The sequence below is a fragment of the Pelobates fuscus genome, chromosome 13 (assembly GCF_036172605.1).
Source record: "Pelobates fuscus isolate aPelFus1 chromosome 13, aPelFus1.pri, whole genome shotgun sequence".
In the NCBI taxonomy this organism is placed as follows: Eukaryota; Metazoa; Chordata; class Amphibia; order Anura; family Pelobatidae; genus Pelobates; species Pelobates fuscus.
Window position 1 is genome coordinate 11885936 of NC_086329.1, and position 22647 is coordinate 11908582.

The 22647-nt window shown below is 40.6% G+C and overlaps 1 protein-coding gene across 1 annotated transcript in view; it reads left to right on the forward strand.

Annotated features, from left to right (window-relative positions):
- Window positions 1–3264: 3264 nt before the first annotated feature.
- The window catches only part of PRKCH (protein kinase C eta), a 114738-nt gene continuing 95355 nt past the window's right edge, over window positions 3265–22647 (forward strand). The window contains exon 1 of the mRNA XM_063440430.1: window positions 3265–3947. Within this exon, the coding sequence (XP_063296500.1) occupies window positions 3585–3947 (363 nt within the window). The 5' untranslated portion in view covers window positions 3265–3584. The remainder of the gene's footprint in view (window positions 3948–22647) is intronic.

Genomic DNA, 22647 nt, shown 5'->3' on the forward strand with positions numbered 1-22647 from the left:
GCCTGGGGGCATTTCATTAATAACCATGCCACCCAAAAAGTGGGTGTCGGCAATGGTGTGATGATGTTGTGAGGTTGGCGTGGCCTAATAACTTAAAAGGGGTGTGGCTACAACATCTTGCATAAGAAATGCTGTCTAAGCTGTCTGAGGGTGTGTAAGTGCAGTGTTGATCACTTGGGGTGGCAGGAGTACCGGGTGACTGGTATAACGCAAGGCTTTCTATCTTTACAATAATTTTGCTTCTTCCATTGTTTTTGTGTTGCGTTTTTTTGTTTGTTTGTATTTTCGACTCTGTATATACCGGTATTTATTTACTCTTATCAAAAGAAAACTGTGTCAAAATGTATTAAACAGAATTCTGTTTCCAAACCCCCCCCCCCTTTAAGTTTCCTCCCCAATACATGTATAAAAGGTTAGCATCTGACAGTGTTAGTAATATAAACGCAAAAAAAAAAAAAAAAATTGTCACATTCCCTCCAGCGCTGAGTTTCTCCCAGTGGTGCTGCGGCCGCCTCCTCTTCATCTGATGCCATCCTGGAGGAATGCCAATCCAATGCTCATGATAAAATCGCATTGGTGACCATAGGCGCTTGCCGTGATGCGCCGTTCATGCTGTCATATATAATCCTTGAATGCAATGATTGTCTATGGCAGACCGTGATGTCACGGATGTTGGGGTCAGAACTGCTTAAGGCGCCCTGTGTGTGAAAATCTTCACAGTGAAACTCCCTGGTCATACCCCTTCATTCTTGTATATTGTGTATAAGAACGCTGTGAGGCATCATCTGCTTGTGTGTGTTTGGGGGGGCTGCAGAGTTGTGTATGTGGGACAGGCTTTATGTGTTGTGTGGCGGAACACTGTGCTTTCATCCTCCCTATGCGTTTCAATAGTAACTTTTTATTTATTTATTTTTTTGCCAATCCTAGGTAAAGCTCGCAAAGATTGGAATTCTATACAAAGAAAAATGTCCCGTTATTTCCCTGCTCTGTCAGTGAACACGAATACAGAGGATATCGATGGGGAAACTGCTTGCTGGGAAGATGGGAGTACAGGTCAACCAGAATTTCGAGAGCTTAAAATGTATCTTGTGAGGTGAAGTAGACACTAGAGGCAAGACAAAGCTTTAACAGCACTTACTGAGGTAAGGAGTAGACTTGTGCATGGCAGACAAATTTGGTCCTGTCAAATAATTTTGTCCGAAAAGGAAAAAACCAAATAATTTGTTCGACTGAATATCATCCACATGCTCAGTTTGGCTCATCCGAATTTTGTCCATCCGAATGAATTCAAAAAGCCATTTTAGGTGAACCAAAATTGTGGGAAATCTGGTCAAACAGTGGATGGCAAAGTATAGTCTGGTCGAAATTTGGTTGACTGAATTCTGACAGGTTAGAATGGTATTTTAACATTCCAATTTGGTCAACATTTGACCGTTCAGTCTGTCTTACCCCTGGTTTATCAATTACTTACTTATTTATTTGACTTAATTACTGTCCCCAACTATCAATCACCTATTTGATTTGATTTTACTTTTTTTTTTGCACCAAGTGGCCAAACCCTGCATTACTAATAAACTGAACTGGCCTGTCCATTCTATGATTTTGTTTATTCGTACCATTTAGCAGTTAAGAGTTATGGAAATTGGACAACCCGTCTTTCCAAATTCGGAAGAATTGTAATTTCGGATTAAATTAATTCACACGTCTAGTACGTAGACACTTATTAACAGCATTTAATCCAATCTAAACGTAATGTTGGAGTTTTATTCACTAAAGTCGTAGTTTTTTTGTTTTGGAACTGAAAATCAAATGTGACAAGTTGTAGAGAGAGGGTAATATTCATGACTATTTGGGCCTTTGCATAATTGTTCTAATTCCTTTGGAAAAAATAGCTGTTTAGTGAATAAACAAATACATGGTTTTAAAATAAAACAATTAAAAATCACAATTTATCAGAGACGAGCACAATATCGAGGAGCTGCCTGAACAAGCATTTTAAATTTTTCTATGCCTCTGTCTCGTTAAGATTGATGTGCACTCACATCAACAGAAGCTGAAATATTGGGCAAGTCTTAGAGAGGATGCCAGGTTTATTTAGTTAATGGGAAGAGGAGAAAATGGTAGTAAATCTAATGGATGGGATGCACAAATTTGATCCCCCCCCCCATAGATCTTTCTCTGTAATTCTGTCATGGAAATTTAGTTCTGCACATGCTTCAGTCAGTGGGGGCAGATAAAAAAAAATCAAATCAGAATTTGCAATATATGAATACATAAAAACAATTAAGACCATATCTGCTTGCATATATTCCCCCGATAGAGAATGCCTAATGTAATCAACTTGATTGAAATAGAAATGATCACATTCCTATTCTGATACACCCTCAAATAATACATGGGGAAAAATAAAAATTCTAATTGTGTGTTTTTTTTTCAAATAAAATTTCAAATTGTGGCAAATTCACTTATAGTAAATCGAAACAGATGGTTTCTGGGGCCTGCAATTCTGTTTAGGTAATCGACTTAATTTCTGCTTAAATAACTACTTTAAAATATAAAGGCTTATTAATTAAATACTGAATTGCACGACTTAGAACAGGAGAATTTCCCAATTTGGTTATTTTCAGCTAAGATATGCAAATATCTGGTTAATTCCTGGCAATTCCAAGTGACTGATTAATTATATTTAAAATGAAAATGTAATTTATTTGCAATTCCCTTGCCAATTCCTGACAGTCTCCCAGTTTAATGCATTTACCCATATCTTTAGACTGCCTTTAATTCAAAAGGATCTCAGCTGCAAAAGGGAAATCAATGCTGCAGTTTTCAGGGACCTAATGAATCTGGAGAGCCTGTTCTAACTAATGAGGACACAATAAAATAGTGGAGGGTCCCAGTAATGATGCCAAAAAAATGGAAGTTAAGAATTAAAAAATAATAATAAAAAAAACAACAACTTTGTAACTAGTTCTTGAAAACCAATAAAAATTGTCAAATTAAAAAAAAACAAAAAAAACAACAACTTTGTCAGCTATATGAGAGTGTCATTCACAGTGGCTGGTAACTGGATACCTTCTAATTGAGCTGTCACTCAGGCTGTTAGCTGGAGAACCATGCCAGGTAAACATTGTATCTGTCCCACTTCGTTCTCAGATTCGATCTTAGAACTTTGAGCAAAGCGCAGGCAGTACCCCCATGTGACCGCTTGGGGCAGTGTTTCGCTTACATTCTCACTAAGGCGTCTTCCTGGTTTCGGCAGTCCATGCAGGAGTGATCGCAGAGCCGCATAGTGCAGCGGGTCCCCGGCCGGGCACTCACTGACCCCCCCCTCCGGGTCACCTCTTCACCCTCTGGACGCCCATACAGATCACAGAGAGAATAACCTGCAGTGACTGTCAGTTCCAAACTACGTTTCATGAGCTTCTCCCGGAGAACCAAGTGCACCCTCTGCAGTTTTGGCAGCACCCCATGCAGGTAGGTCTAACCAGGAGACCTGGTGGACCTGGCCGGTCCAGAGGAGGCATCGGCGGCAGCAGGTGACTCTGACCCAAGTTATACTCCAGTGATAAGGGGGGTCGGGATCCATGGCTGGGAGCATGAGGTTCAATGGCACTTTAAAGCTAAAGATCGGGGAGGCGGTGGACCTGCAGCCCACTAGGTGGTCCATGAGACATGTGTCTATTTTCAAGAAGGGCTCCTCCTTGCTGAACCCCTACATCACCATCAATGTGGACCAGTGTAGAGTTGGACAAACCAGCACCAAGCACCGCACCAACAAGCCCACCTACAATGAGGAGTTCAGTATCCCTGTCTGTGAGGGGAGCAAGGTGGAGCTGGCTATCTTCCATGACACCCCGATAGGGTATGATGACTTTGTGGCCAACTGCAGCCTCAGTTTCCATGAACTTGTTAAGAACTGTGGACCCTCTGACTGCTTTGAAGGCTGGGTAAGTACCCTTCTTCTGCCTGTATGTGTATGACTTTGTACCCATAGTTGGAGTTTTCCACCTGCTCCCTAGTTGTCTCATTAAAGTGTTTGTAAGCCATGTTGTCTGTGCTTTGTGTTTATAGACAAACCATGAGTCCAAATAAACGCATCTTTTGTAATGTATCAAATCATTACATATGAAATCAGACCCTGTATGCCATGATTTAAAATCTTCACCTGGTCACCCTTATCTTTTAGGATAGCCTGGTCTGGTCACCATGATGTTCAGAGACCTCTCTTTTTTTTTTTTTTAAATTCTTTATTTTTGCGTGCCAGGGTTAACAAAAAAGTATACATCGCCACAACAGCGGTGATAAACAATATAAAGACAGATGATATAACGTTTTGTCATGGTTAGCGAGGAACTTGCACATTTTTATAATTTGATACGGAACACTTATAAAAGGTATAGCACCCATGTGTGTCGCCCTGTTGGAACAGACATTTTAACTGTAGCCGGGTGGGAGCTTCATAGCGTCAACAATAGCAAAGAGAACCGGCATTCGCAGTAAAGCGAGCGACACATGTTGGGTGTGTTTAAATGAAAATATGGTCTGCTACACAGGGGTGGCTAAAAAAAAAGGTGAGCGTCGGGAAACAGACCATGTAGTGTTATCCCCCATAGAGGGTCAGTGACACCATAGGGTGTTTGCGAGTTGCTTAAGTTTTCTTGGGGGGGGGGGGGGGGGGAGGGTATTTAAAGTACCTGTGGGGCATTTCTGGCGGTGACCAGGGCTCTAATTGATTATCTGGGTGGGATTTTAAGCAGGGTACCTGCCGGTGTACAGTACAGTATGGCCGGGGTCGCCGGTAGTGTGTGGTCATATGACTCAGCGAGGGTTAGCTCTGATTAGCCTATTCGGGGAGTGAGCATAGAGATAAGGTATCTCAGTAGCTGGGCAAAAACAATAAAGCACGTCAGTACGTGATGGTCAATGAAAAAAGCAAACAAACAACAATTTAAAATAAACATTGGACTGTAAGAAATAACAGCGGTGGTATAGTTGGGTATGTCCCGTATTAAAGAGAGAGGCCTACTCAGCCAGGTTATCTCCCTGTCGGCATTCTCAGCCTTGGAGTCAGGTTAAGTCTCTGGACGACAATGAGGCTCGGGCCGTGCGGGGTGTAAATTCCGGGATTGTGGCTGGGTTTAGGTGAGCTAGTCCTGAACCAGAGGTTGTGCTTGGGGTTAGGATTCCCAGCTTACCCAGTTGTTCTTCCAGCTCCTTCGAGGTGCCCGCACGGAACGTTTCTCCTTTTGCTTGGAATCGGACTATTCTTGGGTGTCCCCACCGATAGGAGATGTTGTTTGCTCGCAGGAGCTGCAGAAGTGGACGCAGGGAGCGGCGCCATGCTAACGTGTTTCTGGTGATGTCTGGAAAGATTTGCAGCGTTGCTCCTTCAAATTCCAATGAAGACTTCTCTCTCACCGCCGTGAGGAGTAGGGCCTTATCTTGCAGAGATTGGAACCGCACGATGAGGTCTGGCGGTGCAGTTGTCGGTGCGCTCGTGGGCTTCTGCAGGCGAAACACGCCATCGAGCTTAATTGCCTTCGCTTGTTTGTGAGGGATGAGTGCAGCAAAGAATCGCCGTAGGAAATGTGGCAGGTCAGAAGTCTCCAGCATCTCCGGCACCCCTCTGATCTTGAGGTTGTACCTTCGTCTCACATCCTCCATAGCGTCAAGCTTATTCATGGCGGTACCTTGTGCCTGCTCCAGTTCTTCAATCTTCTTCTCAGCCCTGGTTAATCTCGAGTCATGGGCACTGCGCGCCACCTCAAGCTGGGCGATCTTCGTTGTAGCGCCTTCCATGGCTTTTTGGAAGTGGGCCATGTCTCCCGCTATGTTGGCGCGGAGCTCCGCAAGCATTGTTTTCAGCTGAGCGGCGGTGACTGGGTCTCTATTTTCCGGGTTGCTTGTTCTGGGACCCGTGCGAAGTCTGAGGGCAGCTCCCTCCTCCGGCTCGGCATAAAAGTCATCAGATGAGTACGAGGAACCTTCCTCGAGGGACGCCATCTTGTCCCATGCGGCCTTCTGTGTGTTGCGGAGCATCTCGCCTATGTCTCGGCTCGGTATGCCTGCGTCCGCTTTAGGCTTTTTATTTTTTCGACCCATAATGGTGTGGGTGCTTAGGGCAGAGTGGGTAGCCCGCTTGTTTGCCAGGTAGCCTTAGAAAAATAGCCTTTTAGGGCAAGTTATAGCAGAGCTCGGCTCAGAGACCTCTCTGACCCTTAAAAGCACTTAATGACTTATGAGTTATCTCTGACCTACTTACATTCTAAGTTGATACATTGAACCTTATAATTTCTATATTGGTCATCGAAGCAGAGTCCCTGGACCTTAAGGTAAAATATTGGGTCATGTATTGTGTTCCCAGTTGCTGTCAAGATGAGGCCTGCAGTTCTAATATGGCACAGATCACATTTTCCGACACTTTTAACGTACCTGGAAATATTTCAGCCATTATCATACACTATTGTTTTGATATCAAACTCCTCTTCACTTCTGAGTTTTTTTTGTTTTTGTTTTTTTTAGTAAAATTCTGTTTACTACGGAAAAGTTGGACAACTATAAACTATGCACTTAACTTATTTTTATTTAAAGTAAAATCGTTCCTGTTTAACCCAACTTTGAATTTAGTTTTAAATCGGTATCACTTTAAACAGAAATCGTCGCCTGGTGCTGTGTAATCTACTTGTAATTTAATGATGGTTTTATGACTTAGCACAGATCACTCAGAAAAGCACTCTTGTTATTGTTACAAGCTTTGCTAAAAAAAACAAAAAAAACACCTCATTCTCTGAACATTCACAGGGTGATTCTATAACCTAGCAATTGACAGAAAAATAGCATATTTTAAGGCCAAATTCTCAGAATTGATAATGATTATCCAGTTAGTGTATCAATCGACCAGGTTCGGCTATCAATATCTGGTATGCTGGCTTTCTCACTCCAATCCAAATTGACAATATGCGAAGCAAACTATTTCTATATCTGTTTTAACTTTTTGTTTATTGTCAACATGAAAGAAACTGACTATTTTCCGCTAACACTGCAACCTCAAACTCTGTCTGAAAGGAAACTCGTGAACAAGCTGAGGGGTGCAGTAATTTGTTAGATTTTTTTCAGTTAATGAAAGGTAGACACTATTGGATAGCAGGGGCCGTGAACAATGTTTTCATATATCCAAGAGCAAAGAACAGACGTTTCCCATTTTACCGACTACTTGTACATGCATTGTTGCAGGAAATGCAAGAAACTGTCCAACTATTCGCTATAGAGGTTCAATCTACGAACCTGCGAGATTCATTCAGTGTTTTGAAAAGTGAATTAAAAATTCTGTCAGGATTTCGGTTGCATTTATGAAGGAGATCTAAAAAGTGACCATTTTCTTCCTGGTAATTTCTGTCCGTTCAGAAGCCCGCCAAATTTACAGTGGTGGGGAAAAAGTGAAATGTGTCGGTAAATTTCACGAATCTATTGCGTAGCCTAAAAATGACATGTTCAAAAGTGCTGGTTAGGGAGCAAAAAAAGAATAGTTGTGGGGGATGGTGGCGGTGGGGTGGAGCTCGACTGATTTAACCAAATGTTTGCTGACAACACTTTTCTCCAGCTCCGTATCTTTAAATGAAAGTGTCGGTTGGTGTACTACAAGGGTCACACATCCTACATGGCTACAGTTTGTATTTTATGAATCAGTGGATCACTAGGAACTAAATGCAAAAAATGGCATTCATTTTTTTCTGTTTTTTTTACTGGTATCTTTTATTCAGTGAAATAAAGTTCTTAATATTACAGCACTTTTTCTTTTGTAGAGACCAACTCTGGCAAACAGATAAAAGCTGCCATAAAGTTTTTGTTTTCTAGGCCAAGGTAAACTAAACTATGGATAGTGCGAATATCATAAATACAGACTCACAATAAATATTATGTTAAAGGGAGACCCCACTGCCCAAAATAAAAACAAATAAAAATCAACGTTTAGTAGATATCCCCACCGATGAAAACATGCATGTGTTTAATTATGCATTTTTGTTTAATCGGTAGTATATCTAAAACAGCTTGCAAAAGCTGTAGATCTCTTGTCTGCAGCCTTTGCAAGCCCTCCTTATAACATCGCCCAGTCACAGGCTTCCCAATGCAGCTCAATTAGAAGTCTAAAAGTCTAAAGTCTCAATTAGAAGTCTAGAAGTCAGGTGCTCTGGGCAATTGCTGCCTCTTGAGTTTAGCTTCACTGAGCTAAACAAACCAGGAAGTAACAGAAACTGTCTGGCAGACAGAGGGTATACCAAGGTTAATTCCGCTTGAAAGGCTCTATATACAGAGTCATCTGTACTTTCGGGGGCTAATTATGGCAACTATGCCTGCAAGATGAAGGCTTGATCTTCCCTCTCTTCCTCCAACCATGTGCTTCCTCCCTCCATTGGTCGTAATTTAATTTATTAAATAATTACACTTAAAATCCTTCCCTCATTGGATTGTTATACGCTCTGAGCCAGTAGAATGGTGCAATCAGATGCTTCTATATGAGAAGCATTTAATTGAACCACAAACGGGCTTCACTGACATTGATGGGCATGAAAGGCAACATTGGGGGGCTATGCCATGTGCTGGGTTCCAGGTAAGCGCATTCTTGATTTGTAGGGTGAAATGGAGGGGGGGGGGGGGGGGGCTGTAGTGAATAATAACCTGTTGGGCATTGTAAATGTGATTAAAATGTAATTTTATACACCCTTTAAAATAATAATTCCCTTTTTCGTTACTTCGTTTTGTCTACCTCGTTAATAAGTTTACCCTAGATCCTCTCATTTTAATTAACGGTGCAAACTGTAGCTGTGAAGATGAAGGAGATAATCACACTTCCCAAAACATTTTAACTTTTTCTAAATAAATTAGGAATTGTGAAGAAGTGACATTGGAAATGCAAATTATAGTCCAGGTCACCAGTTTTGTAAGGTCTGAAAACAATTTCAGTTCCTTTTTCAATTCTCATTTTTTTTTTTTTTTTTTTTTTTGAAGAAATGGTCATTTCAAGGATCCACGCTTTGAGACGTGTCCTTACTGAAACCTAGCAAGCGAGCATTGGATATTTAATGTTTATTTTGCTTAGTGCTGACAGGTCATGTCCCCAATTCATCCTCCTAAGTCAGGGAGCATTTAAATATGCACGATCACTTGTAAGATTCGAGCATAGGTTTTCTATATGTTAAATTGTATTATTATTTTTTTTTGTCAAAAAATGAATAGTGCAGATTTGCATCTTACTGCCTGGTATTACGTTTGAGCATACTTCCTTTGTCGGGGTTAGCGGTGGTATTCTCAGTAATTTCATTGTGTGTACCCACAGCAGTATCCTGTAAAACTGTACCCACTTCTATAAATTTACCCACTTTCGATCATTAGACCTCCAGCACCTACTGAACCCTAGTAGGCCAAGGCAAACAACATTGCCAACATTCTCATCATTCTCAGCCATACCTTTCCCTAAAATGCAGTAAAAAGTAGTCATTACCAGTGTTTCCCAAAACTGCTCTGTAACTATTGCCCTGCTATCAAGCCAAGATCATACCTCCTTTATATTGATTTCTTTTTTTCCTCTCCCTTACCCCCCTTTTCTGTGCAGGGGGTAAGATCGACCTCTCTCTCCTCAGGTTAGCTGATTAACCTACACCTTTCACAATCACCCTAAGTGCTTAGCTTAATCCTTTTAAGTGCTTAATTGATCTGAAGTCCCTTTATGTAGTTGTTTGTAGAGAGAGCCATCACCACATATCTCAGTGAGTAAATACTTCTGGTATTTCCCGAAGTGCGTTGTCTGGCCATAGAGCACAATAGGAAAACAACGGCTTGTTCACTGGGGTGAGCCTCTTATTGTGTGATTGGTTGGCACAGCTCCTGCCGAGGTAGGCTCCTTATCATAAGATGCTACAAATAAACAAGATTTGTTTTCCTCTTAATTTTTGGTACGAGGCCATGATTGTATAAATACCGTAGATGTCTAACGATGACAGACACTGCAGGTGACGCAGTGTGCATGCAGCCAAGTTCAAGACTTCGTCCCAGATACTCCCTAATCCTGAAAGACATACCAGGCATGTGCCAATGTTTACCCCTAAGTAGCACTAGTCCTACTCCATACTGGCGTGGTTGTGTGGCACTGGGACTGCCTTACTTTTGGAATACCATGTCATGCCTGTTTGACAATAAACTCACTGACCCCAAGTTTCTATGTTTTTATGTCTTTGCTATTCGGATAATCACAATCATCTCATGGGTCAATAAAACCGAATAACTGCCAGACATGTACAGAGAAAATGTGTTTAACTCTTTAAAACCATGTTTGTTCATAGCATTTTCTCTTTGAAATAACTTCTGTGTAAGCATAACACTCTCTCAGATTATATTATTTAGAAAATATAGATGAAGTGTATTCGTCATGAAAATAATCCTAAACAGAATAGGTTATTTTGAATCCCACCAGGTGGGGGTCGTCTTGAACCCACACCCTGAGCCTGACAAAGGCTAAATTTGTAGTCTTGGGTTTTGTAATCACTTGTCCCTAAGCCTAATGAACTCTGTTACAGTTATGCCTTTCTGACTTCACCCACTGTACGTTACAGTATGTGTTGGCACTTTATATATAAAAATAAAATTAAAATTAAAATAATTTTTAGGAGTTGTTATTCAACAGAATACATAGTGCTTTCAAACAATGGCACATTAGTCTTAACTCTTAGAATCATATGGGGGGGGGGGGGGGGGGGGAGGGAATAAGTGTCGAACACAATTTTTTGTAAAGTAAAATAATTTCGACCCTCCCTTCCAACCCACAACAAGCCCACCTCTAGCAGGAAAAAGGGTTTTGTGGTCCACCTAAAGGGACTCTGTTAAAGATGTTTAATGAATAGACTTTTACGAATCCCATCATTTTGTTTCCTCTTGATTTGAAAATTGGCGCGAAGACCGTCAGCAGTGCTCTTTGATGAGTGTAATACTCTGCAGAAGGCTCCATTCTTTGTCTTGTTCTGTAGTCCTTTCTTTAATAATATTGAAAGCCATAAATTAACAGTTTCAGATGATCCAAAACATGGCACACTGAGCAGCATGGAATTTCCCTAAAGGGGGATTTGAGTAAATGGCAAATTCGTTAAATTTAGCCAAATGCAAAGCTATGCATTTTTTTGGGAGAAATTATATTTGCAATATATTAAGTACTTTTTAACATTATTTTTGGGCTAAAATTATAATGGAAAAAAAAAATTGAAATAGAAATGGGAAGTGGGAATATTTTTAGAGAATAGATTTTGCAGCAGCCAGCAGCTGTAATGAGTAGTGTATTTTAATACTTGGGATTTCGACACACATGATGACGGTATAAATCTTACTACAGGTGGTTTATATCAGTGGGAAGACCCTTCCTTGAATGGGCAGTGCATTCTAGGTACTCATTTTCACACAGAACACAGCTGTGCAGCTTTTCCGAAAATCTAGGCCAAACATTACTGTGATGATGATTTTTGAAAGGCTACGTCAATCCAAAGTAAAATATATCAACCAACCAGATCTGCCAACTCCATCTGTATGACACACGGCTCCTGGTGTAACCGATCAGCCTGTATTATGACACGTGGCTCCCAGCATGACCTAATGTCAAGGGCAAGTACAATAACCCAGTACGCAAAGTATAACCTTTGTAATAAAACGTGTTACCGGGTCTTAGACTGGCCGGACTTCACGGTAAATAAACAGCTAGAGTAGTTATTGATACCAGAATACAGAATGGGAAAGTGGAAGACTGGGTCAGTAACCGAAATCCAAAATAGTATAAACCCGTCTCCTAACATTTCAAGTGACCAAATAGTGACATTTATGCTAAGGGTGTGGCTAGGTGTGTGAAGCTATTCCAGAACAATTAATAACTTCTTGACCTACTGGTATATGTTTATACAGTTGAATAGATTGTTTATACATAAACTATTTTACTTAAAGTGAACCTTACATGCGCTGAACCTCCTCTTGGCAGCTCAAATAGGTAATGGTCCAATCTAAATGCCATGTTTATAGAATTACATTAAAGGGGTAATCCAGGCACCCAGACCACTTCTGCCCATTGGAGTGGTCTGGGTGCCAACACCCACTACCCTTAACCCTGAAAGTGTAATTATTGCAGTTTTCATAAACTGCAATAATTACCTTGCAGGGTTAACTCCTTCTCTAGTGGCTGTCTATTAGACAGCCACTAGAAGACACTTCCGTGTTCATAGAACACGAAAAGTGTGCTATAACGTCGCTGGACGTCCTCATGCTATGTGAGGACCTCCAGCGTCGCTGATTTCCCCATAGGAAAGCATTGAAAGCATTGTCAATGGGGAGGTCTAATGCGCGTGCGTGGCATTGCGCGTGGGCGGACCCTGACCCGAGGGACATCGGCGCTGGATACAGGTAAGTCACTGAAGGGGTTTTAACCCCTTCAGCAACCAGGGTTAGGGGGTGGGTTTGTTTACCTGGCACTGGAGAGTCCATTTAAGTAAATCTACATGCCCGTAGTTTCCTTCCAACTTCACACACAGCATGGCTACCCCACACTGAATGTTTGTAGCCACTGTTGCACCCCAAATCACCGAATAGGTTTTTCTAGAATTCCAAATGTGCAGATACATAAGATTTGTGGTCTTTGAACGCATACTTTGGTGTGAGGTCCTGCTCAAACTTTGATGGTAACTTAACTACCAAGAGAATAACGGTAAAATTCCTGGAAGCTTTAAATATGTAAACTAGCGAATAACTTTTTATGTAGCACTTTTATTAGAACAATGTCTAGTTTGTGTTATGCTCTTTAAAATTATATGAAATTATGTTCAGCATGACAGGTGCATAGTATAAAAAAAAACATTCTTAACCCGTTCACCTTGTTTAAAGACCGTGTTGTCATTTATTGCTGTGGAGCTCTGTTGTTCACAAAATCTGCTAGACATTGAAATCTAAAAGAGGCTGGGGGAGGGAAAGGGGGCAGGCTGGTTCTAGGGTTGGGACAGGAAGATTTGGGTTGAGAGGTTTGAGTTATGAGGTCAAAAATCTGAATTGTAGTACAAATCCAAAAGTCAAAACTGAGGCTTAAAAGAGCTGGTCTGGAGAAAGTTTACAACTCCATTGTCCCAGCTTGAGGGTTTTTTACATTATAATTTGCAGTTTAGTAGATAACCCACATGTCTTCTATAGTATGCTGTGTGCCGGACCAATGACAACTTGTATTTTAGCAATAAACTTTAGACAAACATTTTAACTTGCTCTCCATGAAGATCTTCTCGTAAAATTGTTTCGATTTTTTTTTTTTTTTTTTTTTTAAATATTCGATTTCTTCACACCCTCTCCTCGCTTGGGTACTGACTTGTGTTTTGTCAAATAGCTTCAGCTTCCTAACTCATCCTTTCAGTGTAGTGAAGGTCTTTATGATGTAACTAACTAACTGACAGAGTAAGACGTGTGTGATGTCATCAGCTGAGCTGTATGGATTATATAATCAATCATTAAACTGCAACCTTATTACATGTAAATTAATATGAGCAACAATATTATATTCTTTACAGAGGAATCTGTCCTCAATATATTGTTTACCTAATCATTTTAATGTATTTGGCTTGTCTTATACCTCTGCTAGTGTACACAATCAAATGTGCTGTGCTCCAACTATTAATACAATGTGATAAATATAAAAAATCTTACTATAACATAAATTGAATAAGTCCAAATTTACCGAACATAATACCAGTCAATAAAACTCTTATACAAATAAATCCACCCCTCCTGTGAGAAGCACTCCGTGGTATTCAGCTTGCTTTCTCGAGGGCCTTACAATCCTGGTTCTGGGTAAATCGGTGTAGATGGAGCGGCGAGACCATTCTTGAGTCATTTTTATTTATTTTTTTGTTTCTTTCTTTTCCATTTTGCTGTAGTTGTCAGACTTCCTACCCACGCGCCTGCCTCCTCATCCCGAGCAGTGGCTTCTGCTGGCCATGCGCCGTTCTCGGCGACCTTACCTGACTCCCCTCCATGATCGGCGGCTTCTGGTAACGATGCGCCGCTCGCGGCAACTTCAATTTGCCATCCACCGCAAGTGGCGGTTTATGATACTTGCCTGCCGCTCGCTGCTGTCCCCAGTTCCTCTGGCAATGTTTTGACGCTGTATGCTCGCGTGCAGCGTGCTTAAATAGGCGCCCAAGCCAGTCACCTGACTCGGCGCGCAAATATGACATGTCATAATTAATTCCAATCGAAGGTTAGCCAATCAGAAGCCTCCTAAATATATTTATATTTAAACCTACCTCTTCCGTGTCTTGTTGCCCTGTTGTGGTCTTCTGATAGCCCAATAGCGCGTTTACTTTGTCTGGTTACCAAATTTTGGCTTGTCTCACCGTTTATCCTGCTTTCTCTGAACCTCGGCTTGTTTTATCGTTCTCCTGTCCCTCCGTTTCCCACTGACTTTGGCTTGTATTCTGACTTCTCTCTGTTTGCATAGGCCGGCCACTCTAAGGACCAGTACTGCAATTCCTGTGTCTGTGTTCTGTCAGTGTGCCCGGTTCTGGAGATAGTGACCGTAGTGAATTACTATTTTACCAATCGCCCAGTGAATTTCAGATTTAAGGTTGGTGTAGCTGAACGGAAATCATTTTGACTTAGAGATTTTCTCGATTTTGGCTATATTGACCTTAAATTTGAAATTCACTATGATTTCTCCCTTTAGTAAATAACCCTAGTATACATACCAGGTAAAAAAATTTATTTGCCAAAAGCTAGTGGTGAGTGGAAATGCTAAGCCCTGCAGTATGCCATCCTCCTGTCTTGCATCGTTGTGTCCGCAATGTTCACTTGTGTGACTAGAGCAGGTACAAGTAACCATCAGCACTCCAGGTGTTGTGGACTACATCTTCCCTTATGCCCTTACAGTCATTATGCTGGCAAAGCATCAGGGGAAATGTAGTCCACATCTGGAGTTCCGAATGTTGCCTACCTCTAGACTGGGGTATCGCGTTATAAACATATTAATAAATATATCATCAGAGCACTGCAGGTTGGTAGGCTAAACACCGCTGTTCTATAGTTTTTGTGATTTTTATTATATAGAATACCTATTTTGAGGTAAGTGACTATTAATTGTTTTGTTTTTGCTTAAATTAGTGGATAACGCTATATTTGAGCTAGGCTTACACAACGTGTTCTAAATAATTGGTCCCTGTTTCAAGGTCCGTGCAGGCTGGTATCAAGCACTGCGCAATGACCATTGTAAGCCTAAATGTGAGTCTTATAATTGTGACAAATTTAACATAAGCCAAGCTGTACTATTTACATGTAAACGTGACCGAGCCAAGGTATTTGATTGTAGGCATAGGAATACGCTGGTCTTGTGATGGTTTATCATCCCTCTGTAGGATAATCTATTTGGATGAGGGAATCGAAGATTTAATTGATATCACACTGGGTTGATAGTTATTTCCCCTCTTATACATTTCTGTAACATGTAACTTTTTATGATTAAATACACAGGACACTAGTTGGTTTCTCAGATTGCTTGATTGCATGTTTTACACTGTGATATTTTCCCTCGACGATTTGAGTAAAGATTATTGCTTTAATTTAAACTTTAATCTTCCTCTTTTCTTCATGCTAAGCTGTTGGTTATGCTATAGACTAAGGGTGGAACCAAGACTACTAGCATGATTTTTCTAATGTCTTTAAAGGGTCTCTATAGTAACCAGAATCACTACAGCTTAATGTAGTTCTGTTGTCAATAGTCCGTCCTTGCAGGCTTTTTTTTTTTCAATAATTTTTATTAAAGTTTTAGAATTTTTTCAACAAGTTATACAAACATTATATTAAGGGTATCCATCCATATGAACACCAAACAAATGTATGTAAACAATAATTGTGCAATAATAAAGCTTAACCATAAATACATTTTATAAACAATATACTTTTTTAATTTCTTCTTCCCATTTATCCCAATCACTTTTTAGTTTTGTGAATGTTATTCCTATGTGACAGTTAGTGTGCTTTATCATCTAGGATCAAATTCAAAACTTCTCTCAGTGATGGTACATTTTTAGATTTCCAAAACCTTGGTAAGCATGAGGTAGCATAAATCAGGATGTGGCCTTTTATTATTTTATCTGTTCTATTAATGGACTCCTGGAATTTTTTGAATAGTACAAGTTCTGAGGTTAAAATACCAATAGTTCTATCTACTTTAACAATGAAATCGTGAATCATGTGTCAGGATACTAGTTGATCCAGCACGCAGAATTGTATCACACCAGGACTAAAGGTAACGTCTTACCGGGCCTTAGAAAGGCCAGACTTGACGTACCAGAGAATAGTCAGGATACTTGCCGAGGTCAGGGAAACAGAGGGAGACACAACAATGAGAGAAAAGCCAAAATTCAAGGATACCAGAATACAGGGAAGTCAAAACGAAGCCAAAGTAAAAAAAAAACAGAAATAAACACTCAGGAACACTCTCTTGGATAACTTACTAAGGTAAACCACGACCGGGCAATGAGGAAAAGGAAAAATGAGTGTAAGCCTCCTTCAGATCCGATTGGCCGTACCCGGCCTTTGACTCCAGAACGTGCGTGCGCGTCCTTTGCGTGACGTCACACGCACGTTGACGTCGTCAATACCATAGGTGGACATGGGGTTACAAATTGGAATAGATCCACAGCGGCCAGAGTCCTTCAACATGCCGCAGGAGTCAGATACACTGGCTCAGGGCTGCTGAGTAGCAACTCAGTCAATGCCAGAAAGGCATTTGTCATCACACACCCCACGAGGTGAGGACGAACGTGTGACATCTTGTTATTTTGGGACAATACCACCATATATGAGCCATGTTTCCCATACCCCCGCACTCCCTCCAACACCGGTCAGCATACATGTTATTCATGTTATGCAGTCTAGACGGAGCCAGGTACCAGCGATATAAATTTTTGTAGTGATTTTCGAAGTGGTCATTACAAAAAGAAATTCCTTTTAATGCTTTAAAGAAACTGAACCATTCCTCAAGTTCATTTTGTGTTCCTAACTCCGTTTTCCATGACACCATATGTTTCAATTTAACTATAGGTTTGGGATTGTAAAGAGAATAACACATAGATATTGTACCCTTTCTGTTTGGATCGAATAAGAAGATTTTTTCTAGTGACTTATACAGTCTTTTGGTATTGTTATTATTCTTAAAAACAATGTCCCAGGCTCTGAGTGTGGTTTTGGTTGATAACAATAGTTTAGTGATCCTAGCCCTTTCTTCAAGACACACCCAAGGTAACTCCGTGAGTTTACAGGAGAATTTTTGACTCCTCCATTTCTATGGATCTTGGCTTATTACCTTGATTATTAAAGTTCACAACCACTGCAGCATTAGTAGCAAAATAAAATTTGCGGATATGCGGTACACAGATACCGCCATTAGATTTGTGGTGCTGTAGGGAGGTAAGCTTTATCCTGAGTTTATCCTAAGTTTGTTCCCCCATATAAACTTTAACATTGACGAATGAACTTTATTGAAAAAAGATAACGGGATAGACAGGGGTATGGTCCTAAAATAATTCAACATTTTGGGAAGGACTGTCATCTAAATAGACGCAACCCTACCCAACCATGAGAGCTCTATCCCGCCCCATCTCTCTTTGTAGGTCCGGCCATGCTTTCCTCAAGTTATGAATATGCATATTTACTAAATGTTTGCATAAATTGATGCCTAGGTATTCCAAATATTAGTTTCTGCAATCAAATAAATACAATCTCTTAAAGGCGGTGACTTCTAGATGATTTATCTGAAATGGTATATAATATGATACTTCTCTGAACTAAAGTAAGATATCCTTGAGCTATTTTAAAGATTATTTTGGGTTTTTAATTGCCAAGATAATCTCGTCAGCGAAAAAGTCAATTTTGTGAGTGGATTCTTTAATTATTTTTTTTTTTGTGAGTTTATTCCTTAAATTTCTGGAGTTATTCTAATCCGTTCAGTCAGGGGTTCCATAGCTAAGACAAATAAAATTGAAGACCAATAAAATTGGAGATAAAGGGCATCCCTGCCTCGTCCCATTGCTTAGAGAGAAAGCTTGGGATTTAAAACCAGGAGCTAAAACAAGGGCTGCGGGGGCACAGTATAATGCCTTTATTGCGTTAAAGGATGATGGGATGTTAAATCTGCTTAATATTTTCCATAGCCCTAATGGATCCTGTCAAACACCTTCTCTGCGTCCAGGATAGAAGCAAAGAAGTTGTTTCGGTCAAATTAATATGTTGGATCAAATTTTAAATCTCTTTGTTTCATCTGGTGCCTGTCTACCCTGAACAAAAAAGGATTCCTCCGGCATCTTCCCCCCGATCTTATGAGTTGAACAAATTTACCATGCGGGGATATTAAGATTTCTGTAAATATTTTATAATATAGAATAGTGAATCCATCAGGACCAGGGGCCTTTCCAGATGGCATAAATTTGATTACCTCAGCTATTTCTTCAACTGATATTTCACACTCTAAGCTTTTTAGATTATCCAGAGTCCTTGCAGGCTTTTCAATGTAAACACTGACTTTACATAGAAAAAGCAGTGTTACTGTTGCTGACTAGTTACATCTCTAGTGGCAGTCACTCCAACAACCACCAGGGGTGCTTCCTGTGTCTGTGCTGCACAATGTGCAGCGCTGGCATTCAGCGTCTCCATGCTCTGCTAGAGGTTCAGAACGTTCCACATAGAGATGCATTGATTCAGTACATCTCTGAGGAGATGCTGATTTGATGCAGCACTTCGGTTTGCCGTGCATCCGCAATAGCCAAGGTGAGACCGGTGCGGTGTGAGCGAAAAGGTGAGTAAAATCACCTTTTAAATCATCGCAGAGAGGGAGCCTAGGGACCCAACGCTGCATTTCAGTCCTATAGTGTCAGAAAAAGACATGACCACCAGGGATTGATGATTTATGTCAAAGGTAGGCCAGTGGCATGGGGCAAAAAAGGAGTTTAGATCAAAAGATTTCTGTAAACCGCCCCCACACCTCTCTTCCTCCTCCCCTCCTCCCCCCGCAACCAAAACTTTGTCTACCCTGGTCTAGACAACATAATTACAGTTCTTTATATAGCACCAACATATTGCTATAACTACTACAGTAAACTGTACAGTTGTGTTGCTTAAAGTCAGGGAATGCTTAGCAAAGGGGCCGGGTGTTACTTTACCCCTGGGCCACTAGAATAGAGAGAGTTGTGGGCTGCTTGTCTTGTAACATTGTTGTCGTTTAAGTTTAGTAGCGTTTATATAAAACAATATAAAATGAAGAAAGGGAGTGCAGTGTGGAGGGGTAATGTGAGGATTTGGTCTCTGTTTGGTTTAGAGAACACATGTCCCAACTAATTAGAAAACAGTAATGAAAAGGAATTGAGAACTTCCCCTCACTAGATCGTTTTAAATGACTTGAAAATGCTTTGTTTAATGCATGTTTCTGTTCCTGTTTCCCTCGTCTCTCATATGTTCCATTTTACTGCTTTGTTTCCCTGCTTTGCATATTGTGTACACTCGAGAGTAAACGGCTTTTCGTGGCGTAGATCAGAAATCACAAGTTCGTTGGAGATCTGTCTCAGGTCAAGGATACCCGAGTTTATTTGTGCTCCGATTATTTCTATTCATTCACATTTATAAAAGGAGATTAAAAAAAGGGCAGATCTGATTGCTTTCTGCCTTTTGTTAACCTGTGATGTTACTGGGTATCTGTTATATAAGAGTATGATGCAATATCCACTAATCTTTTAAAGCTTTGAAAATTGTCAATTTATTTCGAAACCACAGAATCTTGATGATTAATGTTTTTTCTTGGTATTCTATATGATGATCCTGTTAAATGCAGTGATAAGTGTTTTTTAACAATACATTACTATATTCTTAATAGTGATCTGAATGCACTTTATTAGGATCCATACATTTAGGATACATCGTTCACGTTTGTTGAATGCTGCCTGGTTTATTAATGCAAATTTGTTGGTTACTAGAGTTTAACTCCTTCAAAGGACAATGTAGGCAATGTGTTCATCTCGGTGAAGTGTCCCCATCAACCCATCCCCTCTGTGCTGTTTGGGCTAATGAGAAAGCATTAGCCTGAGCAGCGATGGATGTGATTGGCTGAGCGTGTCAGTGCCCATTGCTGATCAGAATCGTTATGGCTAGAAAGAAGTGTGTAGTCTATGCCTTGGTTATACCTCCAGTGGGTGCTGGGCTGGCCAGTGATCCTCATTCACCTTTTTTTTTTATGAATGAGGAGCTACTAATTAGCTTAGCGTGTCTGCTGACTGTGCTAGCCAATCAGTGGCACCCTTACCCATCGTCAGTCCTCGCTTCTTGTAACTATGATTCAGAAGCCACTCCACACTTTTTTTAGTCTCTTCACAGAGAAATATTGTTAAGATATGAAAGAATAGAATGGCTGCTGTGGATATATGCATATTGTATTTATATAATGACTGTGGCTTACTGGTGACTTAGTATAGGATAGTTAGAGTGATCTAAAGATATAGTAAGCTATGAAGTTTGTTTCATTACAGACAAGTTGAAGTTTCACAAACATTACATATAGTTCAACATAATGGAATCAGAGCTACAATCAGGCACAGAAGAGGGGGGAAAAGTAACATAAGATGTCTTGGGACAACGACAGAAGATGAAATACTAGAACATCTTATTAATCTGTTTGTGAGATTACGTGAGAGGAGGGTAGCAGGCTTTGTTGAATTGGTGCGTTTTTGTTTTGTTAGAGAACATTTGTATCTGTGGAATGTTGGGATGTCTCAGTCAGAGTTCCCTGACTATGGAACCTTGAGTTACCCCAACAGGAGAGGAGCAGGTACCTGAGAACAAGACTCAGAAAAATCATCAATTTCACTCCAGAAAGCTCTGTGCCACATGGCACAGCTAGTGGAGAGTTTGCAAGAGGAACGGCTGATCAGCTGTCCAAAAGACCGCAGAAAGATCCATGGGGATGAGTAAATGGAAGTGATGTTTAGGATTTTGTTTGTGACCAGCTCATTCTTTATCTGCTGCTTCAGTTACACTCTGTGGACAGAAGCCAGACGGCATGGGGTCAAGTTGGGCCCTCTTATACTAGGCATGCAGACACAAAAGGTTCTACAATCTGTATGTGTATAAATGGTATCCGCTATATAGCAGTAGCTACGGTAATTAAATCTATCTAAATTGTAAGAATGTCTGTAGGCTGATGTATATGTATGTGAACATATATATTTAAAAAAAGATGGCAATGCATTTGTGATTTACGCCACATTTTGTACATAGGTACATTTTCTGTAATGCAGTGAAAAAAGTATTCTGACACTTTTTATTGTTCGTTCTGACTCCCTCTCCCAAACCTAGCTGCGAAAAAGATCTTCTAAACACGTACGTTTTTCCCCATGTGTTTAAGAATAAATTAACAGATACTGTTTGTTTAAGTTTCTTTGTTTAATGTGTTGGAGCCTTAATTTTGCTCTGCCTACGTGTGCTGCACATTTTGTGTGTGTGTGTGTATATATATATATATATATATATATATTTGTGTGAAGGGCTCATGATGGCAAAGAGAAATAAGACCTAATAAGTGTAGGATGGTATAAAAGTAGCAAGTCGGTTGTGGTGTGCCGAAACCGACGATGAGGTAGGCCTGAAAATAAAGAGGGCCTACCAAGAAGAAATGTAAGAAAAAGGAGTTGATAAAGAGGTGTGGGTGGGAGGGTGATGCAACGCTGACCTCGAAGGTATGGAGCCAGGTAAGGGGTGTCCCTTAAGTAGGGAAGGGGTGTGTCATACGCCCCTCCCACAAACACAGGCCAAAAGGCCTTACTACTTGTGTGAAGGGCTCATGATGGCAAAGAGAAATAAGACCTAATAAGTGTAGGATGGTATAAAAGTAGCAAGTCGGTTGTGGTGTGCCGAAACCGACGATGAGGTAGGCCTGAAAATAAAGAGGGCAAAAATAGAAGTTTCAACATTTTAATACAAACTACCAATATACAACTTAACAAGACATGTTCTGAAAAGCATTCCTTACTTCTTGTACAGGGTTAGGAATGTACCGTGTGTAAGCGGATGATTTCCAGCGCCCCAGTGTCTTGATAACATGAACCGGTATGTTAACACTGGAGGCTGTGGAGGCCGCTCCTATGCGGAAGGAGTGGCCTGAATAGTTAGCTGGCTTGAGTCCCAGCTGTGTTAGTAATGACCTAACGTGGGTCATGAAGTTGGTAGTAGTGAGAACTGAACCTCGTAGAACAAAAAGTGGTTGTGATGGTGGTGCCTTGAGACTCTCTGTATAAGAGTCCAGTATTTGGACGGGGCACCAACTGTTGTGAGTCGGATAGTATTTAACCTCTACGGGTGGAGCGTGTTGACTGTTTTTTGAATGAGGTAGTGTCAGGATATAATAGTCCATGTGTTTGGTTAAGTGCGAATGAAGCAGTAGGTGAGTGGATTGTGTTGTATTGATGGCGGTAAACTCTCTAGGTCTCAGAAACCCATAAAAAGCCACATAAATAGCTGTTTTGATGACTAGTGTTGTGTTGAAGGAGAAGGGTTTTAGATCTAGTAGTTGTGATAATTTCTTAAGGATATGAAAATCTATAGGAA